The 25,132-nt window shown below is 48.3% G+C and overlaps 2 protein-coding genes across 8 annotated transcripts in view; both read right to left on the bottom strand.

Moving 5' to 3' along the window:
* Window positions 1-599: 599 nt before the first annotated feature.
* Window positions 600-10,508, bottom strand: KLHL35 (kelch like family member 35). Of its 2 annotated transcripts, XM_027807807.2 has the most exons (7): window positions 10,093-10,508; window positions 7,562-8,452; window positions 5,532-5,716; window positions 4,426-4,544; window positions 3,749-3,937; window positions 2,888-3,076; window positions 600-2,062 (listed from the first exon to the last, which is right to left on the bottom strand). In XM_027807807.2, the coding sequence occupies exons 2-7, from the start codon at window positions 8,449-8,451 to the stop codon at window positions 1,874-1,876; spliced, it is 1,761 nt and encodes a 586-aa protein (XP_027663608.1). In that variant the 5' UTR covers window position 8,452; window positions 10,093-10,508; the 3' UTR covers window positions 600-1,873. The 2 variants fall into 2 exon arrangements, with proteins under 2 accessions (XP_027663608.1, XP_005441028.1); XM_005440971.4 differs by lacking the exon at window positions 10,093-10,508 and having other exon boundaries at window positions 7,562-9,383.
* Window positions 10,509-14,778: 4,270 nt separating this feature from the next.
* Window positions 14,779-25,132, bottom strand: part of GDPD5 (glycerophosphodiester phosphodiesterase domain containing 5) — a 210,348-nt gene continuing 199,994 nt past the window's right edge. For 5 of the 6 annotated variants that reach the window (XM_055702237.1, XM_055702238.1, XM_055702235.1 and 2 more), the window contains 3 exons: window positions 22,778-22,792; window positions 18,921-19,033; window positions 14,779-17,536 (listed from right to left, as the gene is read on the bottom strand). In XM_055702237.1, coding sequence (XP_055558212.1) covers window positions 17,421-17,536; window positions 18,921-19,033; window positions 22,778-22,792 — 244 coding nt within the window. In that variant the 3' untranslated portion in view covers window positions 14,779-17,420. The remainder of the gene's footprint in view (window positions 17,537-18,920; window positions 19,034-22,777; window positions 22,793-25,132) is intronic. The other variant, XM_055702239.1, reaches the window with a different exon arrangement.

Below are 25,132 nucleotides of genomic sequence, written 5' to 3'. Positions count from 1 at the left end.
GCTTAAAGGACACATTGTGCTGCCCATGATCTGATAAAAGGGCTACCACACGTGCACAAACCTTAAGGAGAATTTGAGGCTAAGCATGTCCAAGTAGTGCACCTTGACAAGCAAAATGGCTACTATAGCCCTAAGACTTTCCAGATGTAACTATAAGGAGGGTAAGGTACATTTCATGCAATGAAACACCTAGATCATTGCTCGGGCAGTGGAAGAGCACGCATTTCCTAAAGGGAAGAGGAGATCAGTGTGCCCCAGTTACAGCCAGTTTTGGTTCTTCAGCAGGAGCTTCTTCTTGCCATGTTTTACAGGTGAGCCTGATATCATCACAAAGAGGAGGTGAACTTCTCAGAGTTGACAGCAAACAGAAGTACTAAAGGGAACCACGTAAAAACCGTATAGGGGAAGCAGGCAAAACCAGGAGGTTTATGACAGTTAACAGGCCCTGAAAAGGGGAGTATGTGGGCCAGCAGACATAGTTGTTACCTTTTTTTCAGGAAGACATGTAAAACATGGCAAGAAGAAGCTCCTGCTGAAGAACCAAAACTGGCTGTAACTGGGGCACACTGATCTCCTCTTCCCTTTAGGAAATGCATTGGGGTGGGGGAAAGGAAGGTGCAGAGAAAACAGCAGCCAGCCAGCAGCCTGCTGTAGAGGGGTGCACCCTGCAATGTATAAGTAATGGGAATTTTTAAGAGAGCCCACTCTACATTTGGCAGCAACTAAGTCCCTAACAGAACAACACAAACATTTACATGGAGCCATCAGAAATTACCAGTTCCAGATGTGGACTAAAGATACTGACACCAAAAGCTACGGCTATTCTACCAAATCAAATATGCTCAGGATAATTTCTGGACCTAAGACCAACTGGCTTGGAGCAATGCAGTCTGTGTAATTGAACGCTTGCCCTCTGAATGGGCTGCATGTTTAGGCTCCCAGGGACACTGTATCAAATCTGTTAAATATTGAGTTTAATACTTGCTAGCATACTCCAGAGCCAAAATGAGCCAGATGTGATTCTGTGGCTTCAGGTCTTCATGCTTAATTCCTACACGTTAATAGTGCCCGCTGCCGCTGCTCTCTGAAGAGGGAACTCCTGGCTACAAGTCACTTGTCCTCTCAATGACAGAGAAACAGCAAGGCAGCAGTCCAACCACAAAACATGTATGCAAAAAGACAGCACTCTGTGCTTTAGGGGAAAGGACCCTCATACAGTACTGTAGAATGGAGTACATGCAGAATGGAGGCAGAGCTTGGACTGTTTAACCAGGTTTTTGGGGATTTAGTGGAGAAACCTTGGGATATCAGCTTTGAATTTTCAGTCTCAGCTCTCTGCTGTAATGGGGCTAACTGTTCATGGACATTAATGACCATTGAGGTCACCACCATGGTTTGACACAGGGTTCTACAGAGCTAAACACACAAATATCTGATAGCTTCAGCTGAAGAATTGGATCCCGTAATTGTTACTGCAAGTTTTGTATGTCAGAAAGCAGCAAATACATGTCCTTGCAGGACAGCCAGCCTCTGTTGCCAACATAACAGAAAACTGTAATCTACAGCCAGGAAAACCTAAGTAAAGGTCCAATTCAATAGTTCCAGGGGCTGCAAGGATACTTGAACCCTACTGTGGCAAGGTCTGCAATGCAACTTCACACAGCCCAGCACCCTTTCATCCTCTCACCTATATCAGCATCAAAGCCATCAGCATCAGTAGGCCAGGAAAAACAAAACAGATGTTGCTCAGGGGCTGGCTGGAGCACATCTTCAATGTCTTGCGCTGCCCTTCCCCACACAAAGGTGAGATGTCTGTCCACATGCTGGGTTGCCACTGTCTCAAGGTGAGGCAGATGCAGTTGGAGCCCTGTGGTCATCTGTTCGTGCGCTGCAGGATGGTCACACAGCCGTGATAACTGGTACAGCGCTGCAGCGGTGGCTGCTGCTCCACGCTCCCTGTTACCGGGTCAAAAGTGAATGCTTTGTCTGTGCCTTCCCCGTTCTCATCTCGGCCACCCAGGATGTAAATCTTCCCTCCACACACTGTGAGGCCACAGCTTTCCTGGAAAGCAGAAGGAAAGCCCAAGAGCTGAGGAACAAACCTTTAGCTTTAGGAAAGAGGGCTGAGCAGGAGGTTGAGTCATTTAAATGAGCTCAAGTCTCAGCTGCCCAGGAGAAGGGGAAAAAGTAGGCAAGAGAAGTGATGTCTGCCTTTTGGGGTGGTGCAATCTTATTGTTTCAGTAAGAGGTTAGGAACTTGAAATGCCTCAAGACAGTAATGGGTTCATTGCTATTTTTGGCAGTCCCCCAGGCACAGTACAGACTCACAAGCACACCGAGACTCCAGAGAGCCAGACAGCACCTCTCTGTGAAAGCCACTTATAAGGGTGCATGGACGTGGGCATTTTAAATCCAGCTTGGGGCAAGCTGTCCCCCATCATTCCTCTTCACTGCGCCATGGCTCACATTGCAGGATGGTTGGAGTGCAAAACTGTAATGACACTGAACCAAGATACACAACCACCACTAGTCTGTGTTTAGTCCATGGACCAGACCAGAGCCAATATAACCCTCACCCTGAAACCTGCAGCATGGAGAGCAGGTCCTCAACACTAATGGGTTCACCCTACAGATCTACTTCTCTGACATTAATAGCTAGTGTAGACCCAGCCTCATCAGGAAAACTTGGGTTTGCCGAGAGAAAGATATCCTCCAAGCAGTATGGACACTGGTGGCAAGTATATATGTTTGAGTTGCTCTGCAGAGGTCACGTTCAAGTGCTCAGAGCCAAGTCCACAATGTATTTTCTTTGCCTTCAATCTCAGATGGTTGCTATTCTAGAGAGAAAGGGAAGGCTCAGAGCTTCTTTCCTAAACCTCTTCCTTACCAGAGGCCCAGGGAGGGTGGCCACTTCTCGCCAGCTGTCTTTCCTTGGATCGTAGCTGAATATTTTACTGAGGAGTCCACCTACAACATAAATGATGTTGTCCAAGCAGACAGCACTGATGCACCTCTGGTAAAAAGGGGTGGGAGACAACAGCGTCCACGTGTTGTCCTCTGGATCATAACACTGAACCTGGGAGGAGAAACAGAGCTATGGGAACATGAATTTACCACATCTCCCTGCGTGGATGAAGCTGCTGTTTGCTAGAAATAAAAGCACATAGGGACAGAAACACAGATGGTAGCTTCAACACCCAAAGACCAGTGCAGTGAGCAAAGGAATGAGGGGTTCTACCATTCTTTCTTGCATTCACGTCTCCCAGAAAAACTACTAGCCCCAAAGGTGACTACAGTGCACAGTTAAGTGTTCAGAGATGGAGCTGAGAAGCACTGATGGCACTTTCTGCAGCTCAGGAGAATAGAAGCATCATGCCTGGCTTGCAGAGGTCTCCCCTGGACAGTTACTACTGTTGGTGCTTCTGTGAAGTGAATGCCTACAGTGTTGGAGGTTTTTTCCTGTGGTGCCTCAGGCCTGACCAGGCTTCAGAGCAGAAAAGGCTCTACTGAAACCACGCATAATATATTGACCGCTCCTGACACCTTATCTCTCTAGTACCTAAGCCTCCTTGGCTTCCATTTAAATATATGACTTCTTATCTTATTATAAGGGAGCCTTCATTAGTTAAAAAAAAAAAAAAAAAAAGGCAGGCACCCTTGTAGCTTAAGGACCACCCCATTATGCTCCACGTTCACTGGCAAACCTTCTTTTTTAGGTCTCTGCCCATTCTTGATGACCCAGCAATACCTTGTCAGTGTTAGCGGTGTCATCCACAGCACCGCCCAGCACATAGATCTTGTTCAGGCAGGAGACCACAGCTGCTGAGCTCACGGCTTGAGGCAATGGGGCCAAGGTTGACCAGCTGTTGGAGAAGGTATCATAGCACTCCACACTGGAGAGGCGGTAAAAGCCATCAAAGCCTCCCACAGCGTAGATCTGCCACAAAAGGAGAAAAGCAGGTAGATTAGAAACTCCTGGACTTACTTAATGGGCTACATGGACACAGCACACGTAAGAGGCTAGAACTTGGTCAGAAAGATTGACATCAAGCCATGATAAAACCTTTGGATTGGACTAGATGACCTTTAAAGGTCCCTTCCAACCCAAACCATTCTATGGTTCCATGAAACACCCCACATTGTATAGCTTTCACCCAGACTCAACACCACTATCTGCAGAAGTCTTGCACCATCCCACGGTAGATCTTATTACTACAGTTTCATTTGTGGCTACTTCAGGTGACAACACACAGGCAACTGAAACAATGATGTCTTAGTCATGTCCTAGTTGTTCCCCAATCAAAACCATCTCTAAATGGTTCAGAAGACAAACACACACTGACTACTTCTCATTGTACCGGGCAGCAGAAGAAGCAGGGGAAAGTGCTCCACGTGGCTCCTTTCAAAATTTGGGCCATTGCTTACCTTGCCCTGAAGTGTTGCCATTTTGTGCCTCCATCGGCCTTTCTGCAGACAAGCAACTTTGATCCAGACATTCAGCTGGGAGCTCAGCACCCAAACATCATTGCTGCTGATGTGTCCTCCTGAAAAACAGGTACAGAGGGCTGGTGTGATCCCAAGGACAGCCCCATCACCTCACTACACAACAATATTGCATAGTTCCTCCATGCAATGGAACAGCTCAGGCCAGAAGCTGTTGGGTTATTGGGTTATGGCCATGGTACCTCCCTTGGAAAGCTGAGTTTACATCTGGACTTCAAGGCACTTGTTACACTGCTCCATCCTTTACACAGAACTCATCTGATAGGTATTATATAGGCATTATGTAGGCCTCATCTGATAGTCCTGGAGAAGAGAAGACTGAGAGGGGTTCTTATCAATGTCTACAAATATCTCAAGGGTGGGTGCCACAAGGACAGGGCCAGGCTCTTTTCAGCAGTGCCCAGCGACAGGACAAGGGGCAACGGGCACAAAGTGCAAGACGGGAACTTCCATCTAAATGTGAGGAAGAACATCGTTCCCCTGAGGGTGACGGGACACCGGGACAGGCTGCCCAGAGAGGCTGTGGGGTCTCCTGTTCTGGAGACACTCAAAACCTGCCTGGATGCAACTGTGCAACCTGCTGTAGATGAACCTGTTGTAACACAGAGTTGGACTAGATGATCTCCAGAAGTCCCTTCTGTGACTCTGACCATTCTGTGATACTTCAAGTGAGGGACAAGCAGGAGACTCTGATGTTTTAGGAAACCCTGCCTGACAGCACACACCAAAACCAGCTCATTCCACAGCTGAACGTTTTTGACAGATGCCAAAGAGGAGGGAAAGGTTTTTGAATCCTGGGGAAAGGTTTTTTCAGTCCTGCCAACCTTCCCCTCAAAGGTGAAATTTTTCCTTGGGACAGCAAAATCCAAACCACCTAAGGATAAACTTCACCAAGAAGTGACTTTGCTCCAAAGCTGAGACATATGTGAATGAGTCCTAGTGAACAGACCTAAGGAGCGGTCTGTCCGAGCAGAGGTTGTGCTGTGTTTTCAACCAGAAAAGGACCATCTGGCCCAGGGTAATCTCACCTGATATGTACACATCGTTCTTCAGTGTGCAGGCAGCAAATTCTGACTTGGTGTAGCCAGGCACGCTGGAGAGGGCTGTCCACTGCCTGCTCTTTGGGTGGTAGAGGTCTGTGAAGGGCAGCTTCAGAAGGCCTTTCTTATCACAGCCCCCAATGACAATGATGACTTCTGCCAGCTCCATGAACCTACACCATGAATAGCATGGGTAAATCCCCGGGCCAGGCTACTCTTTTCTATCATCCCTCCCATCCTATCTAGGACACTGTGGCAGCACAGTCCTGTAGATAGGGCAAGCTCCTCTACTGCATCTATTACTGATTTTCTGGGCAAATCATTTCACCCCTGCACCTTTCCTTCTGTCTGCACGATCAAATCAAAAGCACCTCCCAGCTTGGGTGGGAAGTGATCCAAACTGCATAGGTAAAGAGAATGAGAATAACCTTTTAGAAGTCCCTCGTGAGATTGCCTCCTGCCACTCACCCTCCCCCTTCCAGCACAATCAAATCTAATAATCCTCAAGGCACAGACACCGGCATGGAAAACCATTCCTGGCAGCCTGCCTGCGGCAAGCTGTCTGCCTGGAGAGAGAAGTGTTTCCAGGAAATATCTCTCCAGCCCTAATAGCAGCGAGCAGACGAGACAGACAGCAGGGGAAGGAAAATCCTTCCAACTAACAGGAGGCAAGAGAGGAACGGCTCTGCAGGAGGGGAGGGGAGAGGAAAGAGGAGTGTGAAAGAGGATTTGAAAGACTTGGTCCAGTCCCCAGCTTTGCCATGGTGTTAAGTGAATTGCCTGCACAAACCAAAGCTGTAAAAGGAGGGAGGTAGAATGTGGATGCTACGGAGTGGGGTTTATCCCCAGTGAATTTTAGCTGTTTGCATCCTTGAGGAGGTCACCACAGGCCTTGTTGTTTAGCAGTTCTGTATACAATAGCCAGTTGTGGTATTCAGCATAGAGATGTGTCAAACCATCTCTTCCACCTGACAGAAACATTACCTATATACCAGGCTGGGAATTCTGAGATGCGCTGGAGCAACCTCCATCCTTCTGTCCAGGACGCTCCACTAAGCGACAAAAAAACCTGCAATCCTTGGGCTGAAGAGCAGGAGAGCACAAGACCCTGGCCCTGCAGCCCAGTTGTCATGGGTGTCCTCTGGAAAAGGATGTGGAGCCTTGGAAACCAACTCAGTTTGATACAGCAACCCACCCCAGAGCAGAGGTGTCCATCAGGATTCTTACCAAGCGCACCCTAAGGGACCTGTGGCACCATGAAGAAACTGAAAATATGGCTCATCAAATTCAAACTTCACAGTCACAAAAAGGTGCAGATTTCTGCACACACAACTTTATATATCACTTTTTCTTTGCCTCTTCGCCTTTACACTGGCAGCTGCCTGGGCCAGAATCTCTATCTTCTTGCTGTTCATCAATAAATCAACCAGAAAAAAAATAAAAACAACAATCTGGGGATGCCTGGGTAACCATCTGGACAGTAACTGCTTTTTTTTTTTTCTGTGGACATTGATTCCTGATGCTGCAGCAATACCCTTGACCTAGGCACCACGTTGATGGCCAGGAGGACTGAGACCAGTCTAAGCCTTTCTGCTAACAGACAGCCTGGAGCAGGAGAACAGACCAGTGGCAAAGCTGGGAATGGAGAACAGGTCTCAACCCAGTGCTCTACCCATCGGTGAAAGCAGATAGAAATAAAGAGCTACCAACACCCCTTCCTGCCCATAGCTCGGACACGTCTGAATAGCAGCATTGCACACCCAGAGCAGTGTGACTAAAGTACTTCTTGCCAACAAAAAACAAAACAACAACAAAAAAGCATCACATACATAAGTATAAATTTCACAGGAATCTCTTAAGCCAGGCAAACATCTCCGGTGCTTTCATTTTGGAAACAGGGAGGCCAAATCAGAAGCAATCAGAGGGAAAACAACCCCAAACAATCCAAGAATTCCCCTCAAACTTTAAGATTCATCAACTTAAGCCCTTCTGGTCTAGGGAAGAAGACACTGTTTTACCTTCTGGGCCTTGATCGCAAAGAGCTGACCTCATTCCCAAGGATGTAGTACTTGCGGGCCTCATGCAGCAGAGGAATGCACTCCTTTGAGTCCTGGATGAGTCCATCCATTTCCACCTTCGCCAGGAAGTAGGTGGGGTCAAGCAGGGGCAGACGTACATGCTCAAGGAGGTCCTTCAAGACTCCCTTCCTGGCAGGTACGTCATGCCGTACCCAGCGCATGACTGCCTCAAAGACCACTTCCTCCTTGGGGACCACCAGCTGCTCATCAGACAGATATTCAACCAGTTCCTTCACACCCATCTCCAGGAACTCTTCATGACACGACACCTCCACAAAACACTCCAGCATGAACCTCTTGCTCTTTTCTGTCAGAGACGCGATGGAGAATGAATCAGCAAACTTCATGATGCCCAAACAATTGCATGGGTGAAGCTGGCCTTCAAGGAAGGTGACACAAGCATCTCTGAGCTTGGAAATCTGCAGCAAGTCAGACAGTTCCAAGATGCCTTCAACATTGTCCTCCTGAATTATGATGTTCCCCCCATACATATAATCAAGAAGGAGAGACATAGTGGAAGCAGATATCTTCTGGATATTAATGATATCCTGGTGGCCTTCCTTGAGATTGCCACCAAACATGGCCCGGAAATATGTGCTGTTGGCTGACAAAGTGGCACGGTGACAGGGGAATTCTTGTCCATCAATTAACAGCACCACATCTGTGAAGATGCCACTCTGCCGGTAGGAGTTCAGTGTCTGGAGAATTTGCTCAGCATGGCAGGACCCACTGCAGAGCTTCATGTGCAGCTTTTCTTTGCTCGGGTCCCGCGTCATGTTTTCCAAGCTGCTTGTCCTGAAACTTGATTCTTCTTTCATCATTCGATGCATCCTGATTGCGAAGCAGACAAGAGAACAGTACACTATTAAAACACCTGACTGCAATGTCCAACACCATCATGGTTTCTGCATCTTCCTGGGTGCCATGAGGAAGTACAGATTCTGCCCCTTCATCAGCACATATGGCTTCTCATCAGCAACCAAAACCTCCTCCAAACCAGAGTACGGCGACAGCACCAGGCTATGTCCAATCTAATCCCATCTCAGTGGCCAAATTTCTGCTTTTAAGTTACTTCTGGGCGAGTGCCAAGAGGGGGGGGCCAGGCTCTTTTCAGCAGCACCCAGCGACAGGACAAGGGGCAACGGGCACAAAGTGCAAGACGGGAACTTCCATCTGAATGTCAGGAAGAACATCGTTCCCCTGAGGGTGACGGGACACCGGGACAGGCTGCCCAGAGAGGCTGTGGGGTCTCCTGCTCTGGAGACATTCAAACCCGCCTGGACGCGGCTCTGTGCAACCTGCTCTGGGAGAGCTGCTTCAGCAGGGGGGTGGGCTGGGTGGGCTCCAGGGGTCCCTTCCCACCCCAGCCACGCTTTTTAGAATTTTAGAATTTCAGAATTTTAGAATTTTTAGAATTTTAGAAGGTATTACTAAGACATCACTGGCTTTGTGGTGTCCACTTACTCCCCTGCAGGAAGGCAGGTAGCACATCCCTTGAGAAAAGTTACCTTGAATTTCTCATGAGTGAAAATCCCTGTCTTTGCTCTAGTCCTGCCTCTCTATTCCTACACCTGCATCTCCCAGACAGCCATCGCATCTGACCACAGACCCCAACGGTGCTCAGATTCTCCCACGCTCCAGAGGACACCTCCTGGCTGCACCTGCACCAAGGTAGCTGTGTATAGGACAACCAAATCTAGTCTCGAGGATCTTCACCCCACCATTCCGAGAAAGCATCACTGTAACCTTTGTGCCTCCAGAATCCCCCAGCAGTGGGGAAAACACCTCTGCCTGTACCATGGGGAGCTGCAGAGACCTAAAAAGCAGTGAAGCAGCATGACAAGCCCTAACTAAATGTCTTAAGAAATTCTGTGGAGGCTCTAAACACCCCAAATGCCACTGACGGGTGCTCAGGGCTGTGTACAGAAAGGAGCAGCTGTTAATCGGTTCAAAGTGATTTAGAGAAGTTACACTAAAGGCAGCTCTCTAGAGATGCCTTTGCAAAGAGCACAGCAGACTTCACATTTCACCCACACATGCTGCTCCAGCCAAGAACGAAAAGCACATCTATATCCCTGCTTCTCTCCCTGATCCACACACACTTCCAAGCCATCAGGATTGTGCACAGCTGTGCACAGCTCAGTGCTGGGAAGAAACAGGTCAGGCTGACCTCCTTACAAAGAGACACAACCAACCCACCCCCCAGTTAATCCAAATGCCCTTCCCCAGCTCACATCCCTTCTGTCCACCCATGAGACAAACGATGCCAACACCAAAGAAAAAGTGGGTTTGCCCCATTACCCTCAGCCATGCACGTTCTTCTCTGGGTCACCATCTCCATCCAAGTGCCACACAGCAGCAGATGCTGGGGGTTGTTTTGGTTTGTTTGGTGTGGGTTTTTATTTTTTGGTTGGTTGGTTGGGTTTTTTTGCAAGCCTCCCCAGCTGCTAGTACAAGAAGTCCAACATTACCTGGCCCACAAGTTGTGCTCTCCAGGTGGGTCCTAGAGAAGACTCAACTTCCCTCTTGGAGAGCTCCCATCCACGACGGAGACAGGTCCCCTCCACAAAGCACGCTCAGCCCTTCTGCAGCAGTGCTTGGGGAAGCACAAAAGCGTCCCCTTTATCCTCACTGCCTGAGAGGTGGGGGAGCAATCCGCTTTTGTTTCTCCTGAATGACATGCCACAGAGCTACGGAGCATTAGCCATGCAGCTGTCAATAACAGCCAGCCAGGGAGGAGCCAGGACCCAGGGAGAACCCATCGCAGCTCAGGGAAAATATATCACACCAGGGCAGCTTAAGAGGGACAAGCCATCTGGAGAGAAAATTGAGGTCCAGGTGGAACAATTCATTTGATAGAGACTTCATCTTGCTGGAAACCACACTAAAGCTGAAAAATAAAATATGGCTCTGTAAGCAAAAAGACTCCTGGAGCAAGAACAGGGTGGGTCAGGGAGAAGCTGCAGTCCCCCTTGTTAATGTGTGATAATTAGGTAATTATGTCCTTGAGGATGATGAGGACAGAAGGGGAGGTCTGCCCCATGTGGCTTTCTGCACCCTCCCCTGTAACTCCATCCCAGTTGTTGGCTGAATTTTTAAACGGTTATAAGCAGGGATCAAAGCAGCCCTGGGGAAGCCCCACAAAGCAACGCTTGTACTGAAGATTGTCAGACCCCCTGATGTGATGCAGCCAGCCTTCTCTTGCCCAGCATCTCTTTGAACAACTTGTATTATTTCACATAGACAGAAGAGAAATATTAATAATAACCAGCCACTGCACATTGTCATCACAGTGCAATTGCCTTTTCGGGGGGCACCACCGCCGCTTTTGCTGGCTGGCTCCTTTCTGTTCTGCTCCCATCCCTGGGACAGAGGGCACAAGCTGGCATCCTGTTTGCTTCCAACATTTGCATATGAATCACTGGCAACCTGGAAGGGACTGTGGTTTCCCAGCCTGTGCAGTGGGCTGGGAGCGTTGCGGGGGATTTGCTCTTAGGACCTTCCACCCTGATAGAATTGGCACTGCCAGGCGGCACTGACTGACCAGGGGTGCAACCATGTCTATGCACAGGTGGAGCTAGAGATGACCGGGAGCGGGTCATCAAGACAAATGGCAGCACAGCACTGATCCTGCCCTGTGGGGCCCAGCAAAAACGGCTCCAGACTATTGGAAAGTCTTCAGCAAGGTTGCAAAACTGTCACCTCCTTACAGCCATAAAGCATGGGGCTACCAACCTGTTCAAAGCCAAACCTCAGCTTCAAGCAGTGTGTGCAGCCCCAGGGGTAGGGGGGACCAGCTACTACAGTTGTAAATGCACAAAGTTCCCACCACAAGAAGGCTTTCCAGGGTGCAGCTATCCCTACGCCCATGCCAAGCTGCCTGTCAAGTGGATTTCTACAGCCAGGCTGCACCTGGCCCTAGACCTTCCAGTTTGATGTCACCATGCCCCAAAGCAGCTGTCACCATGCAAAGGCTGTGTCACAACCCACACCATGGCCTTTCTGCGTGACACCAAAGGCACTAAATACCCCACAGAGCTGCAGGACATGGGGGTGTTGGAAAGGGGTGTCTGCTAGGCAGCACCACAGGAAGGACGCCTTCTTCAGGGGCAGGAGCTCAGCCTCTCCTTTGCGCCCAGTGCCCTGGGTCTTCTCTCAGGGTAAACACAGAGATCAGAAGCAGTGATCTTACAATGGATCAGGACTCTCCCTTCTTCACATTAAACATGCCCAGCCCCTGGAACATGGCCCACGGAAGCCATTACGCACAAAGCTACAAGCATTAAAAAGGTGCAAAAGAGAAATACAAGTATATAGAACCAGGAATTCTGGGCATCTGTGAATGTAGGACCAAAGCTTCCTGAAGGAGCAGCAGAGTAGGAGTGCCAGGAGAAAGGAATAGGAAGAAGAACAGATGCAGTGAACCTGAAGAGAAAGCAAGGAAAAAAAGACTGAAAAGCACATGAGGAAGGGTCAAAGAGAGTTTTGGATAAAGCAGGGAACAGAGGCCACAGTGAGACATCTTGAGGGAGATGTCACTAGGACTTGATTATGCTGTGGTCTGTACCTCCCCACCACATGCCCAAGAGAAGGAAATGCATCCTGTCCAGGGCGGGCCTCTATGCACTCCTGGTACCACCACCCATGGCTCCAGCTTGCTACGGAGAGTCAGGACACCCTCTTTTCGCCATCAGCACTTGGCAGAAGTGAAGGGCAGTCACCAGCCTCCGAGAGAAGAAACTGAAGCAGGAAAGCCAAGTAGATGAGTAGGGGCAGAGAAGTAACTAGAACAGAAACAGGGTCCAGACAGAAGAGAGAAAACTAAGAAGAAAAAAAACAATTTGGCTTCCTATTTCACATATGATCAATACTCAAACTAAGCTTGAAACCTGGTCAGGAGCTTCAGGCAAGAAGAGGTTGCTTGCACCTGGAGTCCAGAAGGGGAACGAGCCATCAGCCTCATGTTGCTGCTGCTCATATCATGGCTAGAACTTTCACACGAACTTTGAAAGCTTCTAGCCACTACATCATATCAAGGCTTTAGCTGAGGTATAAGAGATCCTTCTTATGGCAGATAACTACATAGGTCTAGGGCATGGTCACAGCAAAATCACCTCACAGACCCCAGGACTACAACTCTACTGGCAAATTTAAAGGGTTAGAAAAAATCCCAGATACTACAAGAACTATCTCAGCTGCACCACAAAGCCCTTAAAGGTAAAGGTCAGTTTTAGAAAGGAAGAAAAAGAGTTAAATAGCACAATGCTGGCTGTCCCAAGCCATTTGGGCTTAGAGCCAGCAACCAATCCTCAGCTCTTTTATTTGAACAACAGGCACAGCCTACATGACTCTGGCTTCTTTCCTTTCTACTTTTCAGTATCTTTCCCTAGGGTACAGCAACGACAGCCTCCAGTTAGGGATTATTCAATATTGTAGTTATCTGGAGCTCTACCCCTTCCCCTAAGGGCAATTTTCTATTTAACACTCAGACGGTATTCCCAGAGCCAGCCAAGTTCATGACACAGTACTGACGACCCATCACCAACCAGTGAGATAGCACTGTATTTACTTTAATCCCTTTCAACTATCAGTTAAATGCAGCCATTCAGGGGCTGGAAAAAACAGCTGCTTAACAAAGAATAATCCCACGCTGACCAAGACAAGACCCTCTCTCACCCAAAGCACACACAGTCTGCAGCTGGGAGCAGATCCTGGGGTAAAGGATAAAAAAAACCCCAGAGCAAGCACCAAGCAAGCCTTTCCCTTAAAATACACTTTTAGCAAAGAACTGCTCAGGGACTTCCCAAGCCGGACCTTGCACCCAAGTCCTGTGTTTAATAAGTGCTAATGGATGTACAAGCCATTTATTCCTCTCCAAACTTGCTTATGGTTTCTGGCCTTCGCAGCACCCTGGGTCAATGACTTGCATAATGTGTGTTAAATTGCTTCCCGTTTGGTTTAAAACTCATGCCTGATCGATTCTATGGGTGCATCATTATCTCTACATGGCCACAAACACTGAAAAATTATTCTGTGGTTACTGTTTAAGACCTGGGTCTGCACAGCCACCTCTTTCCATGTGACTGCTTTTCAGCTACTGTCTTATAAGACTTGGATGGTAGAGAACTATAGAATCAGAAAATGATTTGGGCTGGAAAGGACCTTTAAGGGTCATCTAGTCCAACCCCCCTGCCACGGTCAGGGACATCTTCAGCTAGATGAGGTTCCTCACAGCCCCGTCCAACCTGCCCTTGAATGTTTCCAGGGATGGGGCATTGACCACCTCCCTGGGCAACCTGTGCCAGTGCCTCACCACCCTCATTGTAAAAAATTTCTTCCTTACATCTAGTCTGAATCTCCCCTCTTTCAGTTTAAAACCATCGCCCCTTGTCCTATCGCTACAGGCCCTACTGAAAATTCTGTCCCCATCTTTCTTGTCAGCCCCTTTTTTAAGTACTGAAAGGCCACAATAAGGTCTCCCCGCAGCCTTCTCCTCCCCAGGCTGCACAGCCCCAGCTCTCCCAGCCTGTCCCCACAGCAGAGGGGCTCCAGCCCTCTGAGCAGCTCCGTGGCCTCCGACGGGCCCGCTCCAACAGGTCCGTGTCCCCCTTATGCTGGTCACCCCCGAGCTGGACGCAGCGCTGTGGGGGGTCTCAGCAGAGGGGCAGAGCCCCCTCCCCCGCCCTGCCGGCCACGCTGCTGGGGATGCAGCCCAGGGCACGGGCGGCTTTCTGGGCTGCGAGCGCACATTGCTGGGTCATGTCCAGCTTTTCATCCCCCAGCACCCCCAAGCCCCTCTCCACAGGGCTGCTCTCCATCCCTGCATCCCCCATGGATGCCAGGGGCTGCCAGGCACAGAACCTTGCACATGCCTTGTTAAACCTCATGAGGTTCACAAAGGCCCACTTCTGGAGCTTGTCCAGGTCCCTCTGAATAGCTTCCTGTCCCTCAGGCGTTTCAACGACATCGCTCAGCTTTGTGTCATCAAGAGGAGATGCAACACAACTGCACCAATCTCAAGAAGGACAGATCTCTAAACCTCCCTCTGGTCAAACCTTTAGGTCCCTCACGAAGCACAAAAAAGCAGAAACACAGAAAGAAGATCAAGGCGGCATCATTTTGCAAGCGAGCTCAGAACACAAAATAACATTGCAGACTGGCAGGGGAATACTAACAGTTTATTTCACAGAGCATTGCAGAGTTTATTTTGGTCTAGCTCTATTTTCATCAAAAAAGTATCATCCTTTTTTTTAAAAAAGGTAGCAAATATTCAGGACGATAATGGTAACAGACAGCGCATTACGCATGAAGTTTGGATCTCATCATTAAAAAGATTAAAGAAAAATGAATTGTGAAAACAACTCTTTTTTGGATTGCTTTTAACACTTCCAAGATTTTAAGCACTTGACCTTTCAATAAAGTAATCTCTAAGGATAAAAACAGACATGCAGGTGATTATCAACAGATGCTTAGATTTCACATCTCTGACTTGGCAACGACAATCCACCGGGAATGTTTCAATACAGCACCACATTAAAGGGAGAAGCAACTTTGTTTTCAAAAGCCTTCAAATCCACCAAAACCTTGCAGTTTTGCAGAAAAAAACCCACAGTGTTTCACCGACTTGAGAGAGTACCATATAGAAGGACAGTATTTGGGGAAAGTAAAAGGAACCATGGACTGGGGTCTTATTCCACTTACATTCATAAAACCCCAGGGCAGATGCAAAGGAATTAAAGTCTGGATTTACACTGCTTAGAAGGTGCTTATTAAAGCATCACAATTCATATTTTCATAATCAATAGGGGCATTTTTCTTTTACACAGATAAGATGGCCACTTTTGCCCAAAATTCTTAGACACTAAGCCCAAGACTCTGGGGTTTCAAAATACTACTGCAGTACATCTTAAAAAAGATAGAGCTGTTCAGTGCTGCCAAAGCAAACTGCTCAGGCTGGTTTTATCATGGCTTATTTTTGGCCTTTCCAAGCCTGCTTTGGGTGTGTGATGCACATCAGCATCCCCCAGACCACCTTCTCCTCTGCAAGACGACTTCTCCCAGCCACTCACGGGCTCTACAACCCAGTTTGGCTAGCACCCGAAGACTCAGCTCCCATTCCCCCCACGGTAAACAACTTTGATGGTCCCACTGCTTTCAAGGCGGTGAATGCCAAGCTTGAAAGGAAGCTCGCACTCAAAGGGATTTCTCACGTTGCACATTGTGTCGACCAAAATCCAGCAAGGAAGGAAGCAACCCAATACCAGAAGGCCATGGGGACTGAGCCAAGGCCCATTCACAGCTCCAGCAGCCTTCTGGCTGGCTTCAGCTGCCTTGGGAACCAGCTTCGTGTGAACAGCCCAGTGACCCCAAACCAGGCTTCTCTCCATGATGTCTTGAAGGTCAAGAGCAGAGAGTTAAGACCACCCTTGGGCTGGCTGCGAGCCATTTCAGGGAGGGGATAAAATTCAACTACTATCTACTTAGTTTCTGACTTTTTTTTTTTTTTTTTCTTTTTTTACCTCTTTTAACCTCTGGTCTAGGATTTTGGTTTAAAGCCTTTTGCATTGGAAACACGCTGATGAGAGCTCTTGCTTTCATGAGCCTGTCAGCATCTGCTGCAAGATTGTCACTCCTTTGGAGGACATGAACATGCAGCTTTAAAGATCCTGCTTTTAAAGCAAGGAGGAAAGGTCTCCTTGCAGGAATAAATTATACTCCAGGGCTGCTTCACCTTCCAAACTATTTACAGCTACTTCACCCATGGGCATCTCCTTGGCCCAAAGAGGGGGAAGCTCATACTGCACCACCACCTTCTCTTCTTATGCAGGTGCAAAGACAGGGAAGCAAGGAGCAACTGCAAATGCCACTTAGAGTGGCAGGCACTTTAGCCAGATCAGAGCAGTGATGGTGCTCATGGCATTGCTTTTTGCAAGCCACCCAGGCTCCCGACAGAGCCCAAATCAGGGAGAAGACAGAAAGATATTTATTTTTTTTAAATAAAAAAAAAAGGGGGTGTGGGGGAGAGAAAGCATTGCCGCCAGCAGAGGCCAGCCTCCAGCCACCGCTCAGGATTTACCTTCAAGACTGCAGCAGGACATTTCAAGAAAGCCCTTTCCCTGTGAGCATCCAGTCTTTGTGGAAGTTGGACAGGACAGGAAGAAGGTGCTCAAGTGACTGAGCCAGCGCAACCCCTTCCCTGGCTCTGAACTTCAGCAGGGAAGAGCAGTGCTATCTCCTCTCCTAGGAAAGCTTCTCTCCTCCAAACAGTCTCCTGTTGCGTTAGAGCTAAAACTTCATTGCCCAGGAAAGGGGGAAAACAAAATAAAAAGCCAACCAAACAACCACCCATAATAAAAACAGCACTTCACAAGAACACCACAATGTTCAGCTACACAGTCGCTGCACCAAGGGAAGGAGTAGAGCAGGGCAAGAGGGAGAAAGGGGAGATATGTCCAGTGTGTTCTTTCTGTAACCCCTCAAAGGGAATCAGGCTATCACGTCAAGATTCAAATAACTTCAGCCATAAGGTCGAGGATTTAATGAACACGGTATTTCCACTCATGCCCTGGAAAAATTACACTAAAAAAAAAAAATATCAGATTTTCTACATATTTACAAAAATAAGCCCCCCAACCTCACAACCAGGGAGGCGGATCAGCTAGTGATAGGGTATGGGAAGGGGTCTCCGCCCAACCAGCAGTTCCTCAAAGCTTCCCATCCCGCAGCAAGCAGGAGCATGGCTCTCGCTGCCAGAGCGAATGTGTGGGACAGCCATGCACCAGGGTTGGACCGAAGCCCCTCAGTTCATCCGCAGCTTGGTATCCCGGTGATCCGTGGGTGTGACCATCTCGTTGGCATAGCCGTTCTCGGAGCAAAGAGACAGCTCATCTGTGGTCTCCACGCCACTGTTGATCTCTGGGGAGCACAGAGAAAGCAGGGACATCATCACAGGGGTGCAAGTCCCAGGAGCACACACACCCCCCATGGGGAAACCGAGGCACTGAGCAGCTGTGTGATTCCAGCACATGAGATCCATCTGATCCTACAGGGATTTCACCCTAACTTTAGTAACACTGCACCCATTTAAAATCAGTTCTGAACAGGATCTGCTTTCAAATAGGAGATGGCCTCTAAATTTCAGACCTTGATAATCCTGCCACCATCAGAGGCAAAACTAGACACACACACACCCCCCACCCCACCCCCCATACACATGATGCTATGAGGCTGAATTAGTCACCTGTGAGAAAAGGGAGCAAAACACTCAAACGTAATCTCTACCCACATGGCCATTCTGGAAAAGGGTAGACTCTTATAGTCACTGGTTTCACTGGGAAAAAATGTGCAACCACCAGTGTTTTAATTGTAAACACCCTCCCTAAGCAAAAAAAAATTGTTTCAGAGGCACAAAACTTTAATATGCGTTCCCTGCCTCTGAGGATATTTTATGTCTAGAATAGTTGGGGAGGTTTAATTCTGCTGTGACCAATTGCTTTCCCTCTCTGGACTCCCTTGATTTACATCTCATTTTCAACCATCTCTAGAGGGCAGAATCAGGCCTGCATGTCACACAATAAGCTCTTTGAAGCAGGAGTCATCATTTTGCTCTGTGTGTGCACCCAGTACAATAAACCCTGACCCCGCTACAAGTCTCTAGACACTAAATACAGAGAAAGAAAACCCATAACAAAGCTCAAGGGGAGGTTATATTCACATTCCTTCAAACGTAAGTTTTCCAGCTTCATGCACCAACTTTACTCTTTTAAAGCTAAATGCTTCCCTCTTTGTACACGTTTCTGAAATCCTTCTTAGCGGTGGGGTGAGATGGACACATTGCCAGCGTGTTCCAGCACAAATCCTCTGGGAAGAGCACAAGGGTATCAGGAACCCCTCAACCTATCTATAGTGCCACTGGATTCCAGGTTTACCCCAAACTCATCACCACTATTTTCAGTGACTTACTCCGTTATTTCAAAGGGGTTTATAGCTTTTGACACACTGTTGACAATTGAGAGCAGAGAAGATGTGGGACAGTATGAGAGCTGCATGGCATAACTTGGGAAGTTAAATGCAGGATTTCTGAGCAAATCCATGCTCAGACCTGCAACAGTTTGGGACGGATAAACCATGACCATATTCCACAAGTGGTTCAGTGCAGCAGGGTCAGCCCAGCCACCCTTTCCCTGTCCCACCAGCAGGAGATGACACCTATATCGATACAACCTCCTCCATCAGAAGAGAGCAGGGTGACAGCTGAGGGATGGTATAAACGGCTCTGACCGGCCAGCCCCATCTGTACCTGAGAAGATCAGCTTCTCTTTCATGATCTTGACATCCCGACTGGACCGGCGGACAGCAGCGCTGAGCATGATCTGCTCTGGGTTGTAGGTTCTGATGCTTCCTAGGCGCCACCTGCAAGACAAAAAGGAGGTATTAGGGCTTGGTCTCTCCTACCACGGCAGCATCCTCAATCCAAGCAGCCACAACAATGTGGAGACCAACAAGTCCCAGAGACCCTCAACACCTTTGCTCCCTTGCATCTGCACAACCCCGAACGGTAGGAGAATGTTTAGAGATGAGCATGTTATCTCAGAGGGGTACAGACATACAAGCAGGTCATCTTTGACCACCTTGAGCATCCTAATTCCACTAATTCCAACAAGGATTGCAGATGTCCCAAATCCTTCTCTATCACATCAGCTATTCAGCTGCCCAAAGGAGACAGGGCTGTTTTGACTTTTAGGGTTGGAAAAGGGAACAGAACAAGAGGCCAAGCCAAGTAAAGAAACCATCTTTTCCTCACCGAGTGACATGCTCACGTTTGTGGGAGAAGAGAGCTCAAAGACAACTCCAGTTCTCAAGCCTGAGACACAGTGAAGCCACTGCCATGAGCTGCTCTGCAGAAAAGTGCAAGCAGTCCCCATGCAGGCGGCTGTCACGTACAGTGCCCTTAAGTGTTAATTTCTCCCTGTGCACTTCCCTCCCCAAATGCCAGGTCTTTACTTCGGAATATTTACATACACATCCTCCACTTTTTAAGCTTTGATGAAGCTCAAGTGTTCACCAGAAGTTTCTACCACATGAACAGTATGAGGCTGATGGGAACTTGGCTTGACTTAAAATTAGCCAGACTCTTATTCTCATTACTGAACACATGTAAAGAAAATTACTGATGTTAGTAATAAGCAACGGGAGCAAGTTCAAGGGAGATTTTGCTTTTAAGGCTGCTTTCAGCCTGAGAGCACCCCTGTAGCAGATCCTCAGCTGCAGAGCTGCTGGCATTAGTAAGGGAAGTGGGCTGCTGCTGCAATAGGGGAAAACAGGGCTTGGTGGCCTCAGAGAAAGCAGCCATACCCCAAATCCCATTGCAAAGGGATGCTGTTCAGGCCAGGCTTTCATAGCCCACACCCCACCAATTTGTCCTACCTCCTGACTGCAGAGGAAGGCTTTCAAGGATAATGCCATTCTCCCTGCCAGAGCCAGGGATGATACAAGGCCATTTCTGAAGGAGAAACAGCAGGGATTTAGGGTGGCTTCTGGGATTACTGATCTTCTGGCACCATCTAGTGGCTCACCCACACAAGAGAAGGTGAGGGTTTTTTTTAAAAAAATATTTTTTTAGAAGGTGGCAACCACCTTCTCTTAAATTTCTAGGCCCCTACCCAGGAGCAGAGGATTTGAGGAGCCCCACACATCTCCAGCCTGGGTCCACAAATCAGCCTGACAAAGCAACATCCACAAAACAGGTTCTGCAGTTTTCCCCAGGAAAAGCTAGCTGCTGTTGATTCCATGGGGTTTCCATCCCCTTCCCAAATCCCAGGAGGTGACACTGCACCAGAGGCTTTGACCAGGGTGTGGATGGAAGGCAGATGCTCCGCTACAGAGAAAAGGGGTGGGATGGCACCACAACACAACGCACAGATCCACGGACAGAAGCAAGACAGAGGAAGTACAAGGAGACAAAGACTAATATTAAAGTATATTAAAAAATATTTTAAAAAATTATTTTCTTCTATCATCATCATCTAAGCTGAGCCACCCTGATGGAAGACCCCCATTTTTGCCCTTTGTGGCCCCTGCAGGCAGATCCCACTAAGGTCAACGTGGTTGCGAGCGCACAGGATCTCACAGAAAAAGACCCTCCGATAAATTATAATCAGGACCAAAACATATTGCTACGATGAGTCTTGTCTTTGCCCACACCATCAGGGTTTTCAGCATCAGGCTGGGCTGTGTGGCCAAAAGGCAGGATGATCTCTTGCCCATAGGTCCTAGACATCCCATGGAGGGCACGGGCCATTCCGAGGCATAGACAGCCCAGCCTCAAAGGGGTGCAGGGACCAAGGGCTTTTCTCCTCCTGCCAAGAAGACAAAGCACTGCTCTCTGCTCTCCCTCTCCCATGGCGGCTGCAGTCAAACCCAGCGTGGTTAAATATGCACAAGGGGCAAGTGACTCTTGTCACAGGGGTGCATTACTCCAATTAAACTAGCTAGGAGAGGGTAACCCCATTTTTCAGAGGTACTTTGAAATACCCTGTCTTAGAAGAGCCACCAGTACATTTAACCACAATACAACTCCAATCGATACCATATGAAATACTCTCTGCTGTGCTCAGTAGCCTTTTGGCCTACAGAAAGCTTGTTTAAAAGAAAATAGCACCTCTCCTACCCCCTTGGACTCTGTTGTGATCGACCACGTTTAGGACAGCAGCGTGCAAAAAGGCCAGACAGACAGCAGGTAGGTCTTGTTCTGGGAGGTTGGCATCAAAGCAGACCAGACGGACACAGGGTGGGAACAGACTAAAAAATACTGGGACAACAACACAGAGACAGCATACACCATGTTAGGGCCACGACCAGACCCTTGGTTTGGAGGGCAGATGCTAAATGGCAGGGAAAGGGGGTGGGAGAGGGACAGGTCAGGAAGAAAACAAGGTTGATTGGTACTGAGGTGATAAGATGGGAGCGAGCAAAGAGCCAAGCCAGCTGCAACCAGAGTCCCCATCCTGCAACTGCTCTTGCCAAAAGCCTGTCTACCTCCATGCCAGTCTTCTCCTTATCCATGGGCCAGGGAGCAAAGGGCAGGCAAGAAGAGGAAAACACCCAACCTCCCTGCACCCACAGAAGGGCTCTGCCCAGCCCCATAGCCAGGTCCCGCTTTGGGGAGATGCCGCAGGGACGTAACACCCCAAGTCCGAGAAACCTCATGGAGCAGGCAATGCTGGCAGGTGGCCAACCCTGACCCTTGAGGTGGTGCGTAGGCAGAGGGGCAGATAATCACAGACAGGAAGCAGCCAGGTCCTCAGAAACACTACCCTATGGCACACAACTGAAGGAATGGAGAAAGGCACTCAAAGACTTTGGTCCGAGTACGGACACGGCGAAGGCTTTACTGCAGAAAAGCAACAGCGCTTCCCTCCAAACGGGTGAAAACGATGGGAGAGCAGCCAGCCAATACAAGGAGAAATCTGGGTTTCCAATTGATAGCACTTCAAATCCAGCATCCTAGGCTCTTACCCTTCCTGGGTGCAGCGCTATTTATTTTCACCCTGCATTTTCAGTTTCAGTGCTGCAACTGCGACGAGACTCCTGAAGGATCCCCAGCTCCAAGTGCAGCAATTGTTGAGCCAAACCTTTCCAGCTACTACTGGCCTTATTAATCCATTCCCAGGGCTAGAGAAGCACTATTTATATAGCTGAACAGGTTACCTTAGTTTCTTTAGAATTGGCCAATTCAGAAGAGGTTGGTCTCAAAAACTTCTGGTAAATGCAGGAAGGAAGAGGGTATTTTGCATGGAATTATTTCCATAGAGAAGGCATTACATTCACTGGAAACTTCCCAATTACAGCATGCTGCAGGACCTCAGAATAGGGCTGTTTTAAAAAGCAGCGACTTAGATCATTGTAACAGAAGGTCAGGATGCTTTCAGAACATCCACTGGCTGCAGCATCAGACTTCCATGGTGCTCATGGCTATGGCCTATGCAATGTTCTGACCCTGATGGTCCCTCTGTGAAGCCAGATGTTGAAAGTATCATGAAAAGCTGTATCCTGCCCTGTCCATCTGCAGTGAAGCCATAGCAGAGAGGGCAAAAGAAAGAGAGAAAGCAAGGTTGAATGAAAAAAAGAGAAAGAGGAGGAAAGCACCAGAATTACCTGATCATGTGATAGCTGTGAGATGCCAGAATGCAGCAGAGAGAGAAAGAGGAGGAACATGCACAACAGTCAGAGCAGTAAGAAAATAAACAAGGCAAAGAGGCAAAAAAAGATCAGTTAGAAGTCATCACAGTTGGTACTCCCCTCCGGAGAGAGGCTGCCACGATCCTGTCACCAGGGCTGAAGCAGAATAGCAGGAGCAATCCCTACCCGTGGGTAAGGAGGAGAGACAAGCCACGCGTAGGAGAGAGGACGAGCACATCGAAGCGGTGGCTCTGTTCCCACCCCCCCCATCCTTGCATGAAGGAAGCAGCTGTTTTGCCCCAAAAAAGACTTGAGGGGGGACACACTGACCCAAAAAACAACAGCACCCCACCACTGTGCCCCCCCCCCCCCCCAAAAAAAAAACCCCAAAAAACCAACAAAACCAAAAACCCACCACCACACACCCCCAAACTGAGGGCCAAATGCAAAGCCCGCTATCCTGGAGCTGAATCACATCAGCAGGTAGTAGTTGGGCAATTGTGCCGTGATTTGTTTTTTATATATCTTCAATGTTGCTGTCAATTCTTTCATGTGGTGGAGAAACTGGAACAGCAGGGAAATGGGTGTCTCCGGCACAAGGCTCTTGGAAGAGCATTTGCTGCACAAAGTCCAACCTCTGGTACTAGAGTTTCTCCTTCTTCCTTTTACTGACTTGGGGTTGAGTTGTCTCAAGGGAGAGATCCAAAAGACGACATTTGGCCCTGCTACAACAGACCCCACACAGACAGACCTCTCTGAGCAACTGCCTTTCTACGTCAGGTCCAGAGGCTGAGCAGGGAGCTCAGTGCTTCAGGTTGGTGGACCCTGAGGAAAGCTGGTGGCTGTTTCCAGCTCTTCTCACCTGTATCACACTTACACAGAGGGTAGAAGAGAAATCCTGCAATACTGCTTTCCTTCCTTATCCTGCTTCCTCTTGCCCTATTCCATCAAACCTCTTCCAAAGTGGAACAAATTCAATCTGTGCAGAGAGGAAGAGTCCAGCTGTTGCAGAGTCCACATAGCTGTGACTTCTCCCTCTCTCCAAGCACACATCATTTCACTGTGCTCTGGGACCTAGCGCTCCCATTCTGCAGGTTGAGTCAGTTGAATTTCTTCAGCTGTGGTCTCCTGGGCCCGATTCAGGAAAGCCTTCTAAAACTGACCTGGGGAGATGACGCAGAAGACTGCAACTATCTCATCAACTTGGCCTTCAAATTCTGCTGTTCAGAGAGGTCAATCCCTGCCTCCAGACTCCTCCGTCTATTTCTGTATCTGACAGAGAAATACAGGGTCTGAAGAGCAGGGACATCTCTTACTAAACCAACTGACAAATCTGAGCGCGTGGAGGAAGCTTCCAGACAACAACAGCAACAATGCCCTTCTGGTTTGATCACCCACAATTCAGATAAGATTTCTCAAAAAAAAAAATTGATCTCATCTTGGTCAGTGGTTTCATTAACTGTTAGGAAAACCAATCTGAGAGGAGGTCCAATCTGCTGCCCACTCCATCATCACATGCTGGAACTGGGGACCCACTGGGCACAGATTTACCAGTGTGGGACTGTGCAAGTCATGAATTTAGACACAATGATAAACGAACCCGATATGTTGCCTGAAGTCAAATCCATAACAAGTGCTGGCAGGAGCAATAGCCTACTGTAACACAGCAAAAATACCTGGGTAATTATGCACCCAGGGGAGCAAAAGAGATTACTGCAAGCAGATGATCTGGGACAAGACAACAGCAAAATCACTAGCTCATGAGGCTGAAGCAAATTAAATTGCTGCTTCTAATGCGAAGGCATTTTGGATATTAAGGAGGAAAATGTAGGTCCCTTCATGTCTCTAGGACAGTCATTTGTGCATGCCAAAGCAGATGAGATTACAGAGCCAATGACACACTTTCCCAGGAGAAGGCTGCTGCTTCTCGCGGGAGGGAGCGCATCTCTCCGAGCTCATGCTTTTTGCCAGAGAGTGTTATTACACTGTCACCACTGACAGCTAAAACACCTCCTAGAAGAAAAGGCACATCACTGGGAAGACACCATGGTTTCCTCTGGTATAATCAGGAGGAGGGTAGCTTGGCCAACTCTGCCATTAGGAAGTTGATTTGCCTCCTCCTGATTTATCAGTGCTCAGTGTCTGAACTTGCTCTGCTCCTAGGTTTTATGCTCCACGTTTGTTTTCAGCGACCCTGGCTAACAGAGGGTTCTGCCATGCACTCATCAAATCCTTGCTCTCCCCTTTTCTTTGGAAAATGGAGATACTTTCTCTATGCATCAAACTAAGCAACTGATGTGATTTGCAAAATCATAGTATTTCTATTTCTTC

Source organism: Falco cherrug, chromosome 2 (assembly GCF_023634085.1).
Source record: "Falco cherrug isolate bFalChe1 chromosome 2, bFalChe1.pri, whole genome shotgun sequence".
Classification (NCBI taxonomy): Eukaryota; Metazoa; Chordata; class Aves; order Falconiformes; family Falconidae; genus Falco; species Falco cherrug.
The sequence above is the reverse complement of the archived record's forward strand: the minus strand, read 5'-3'. Positions and strand labels throughout refer to the sequence as shown.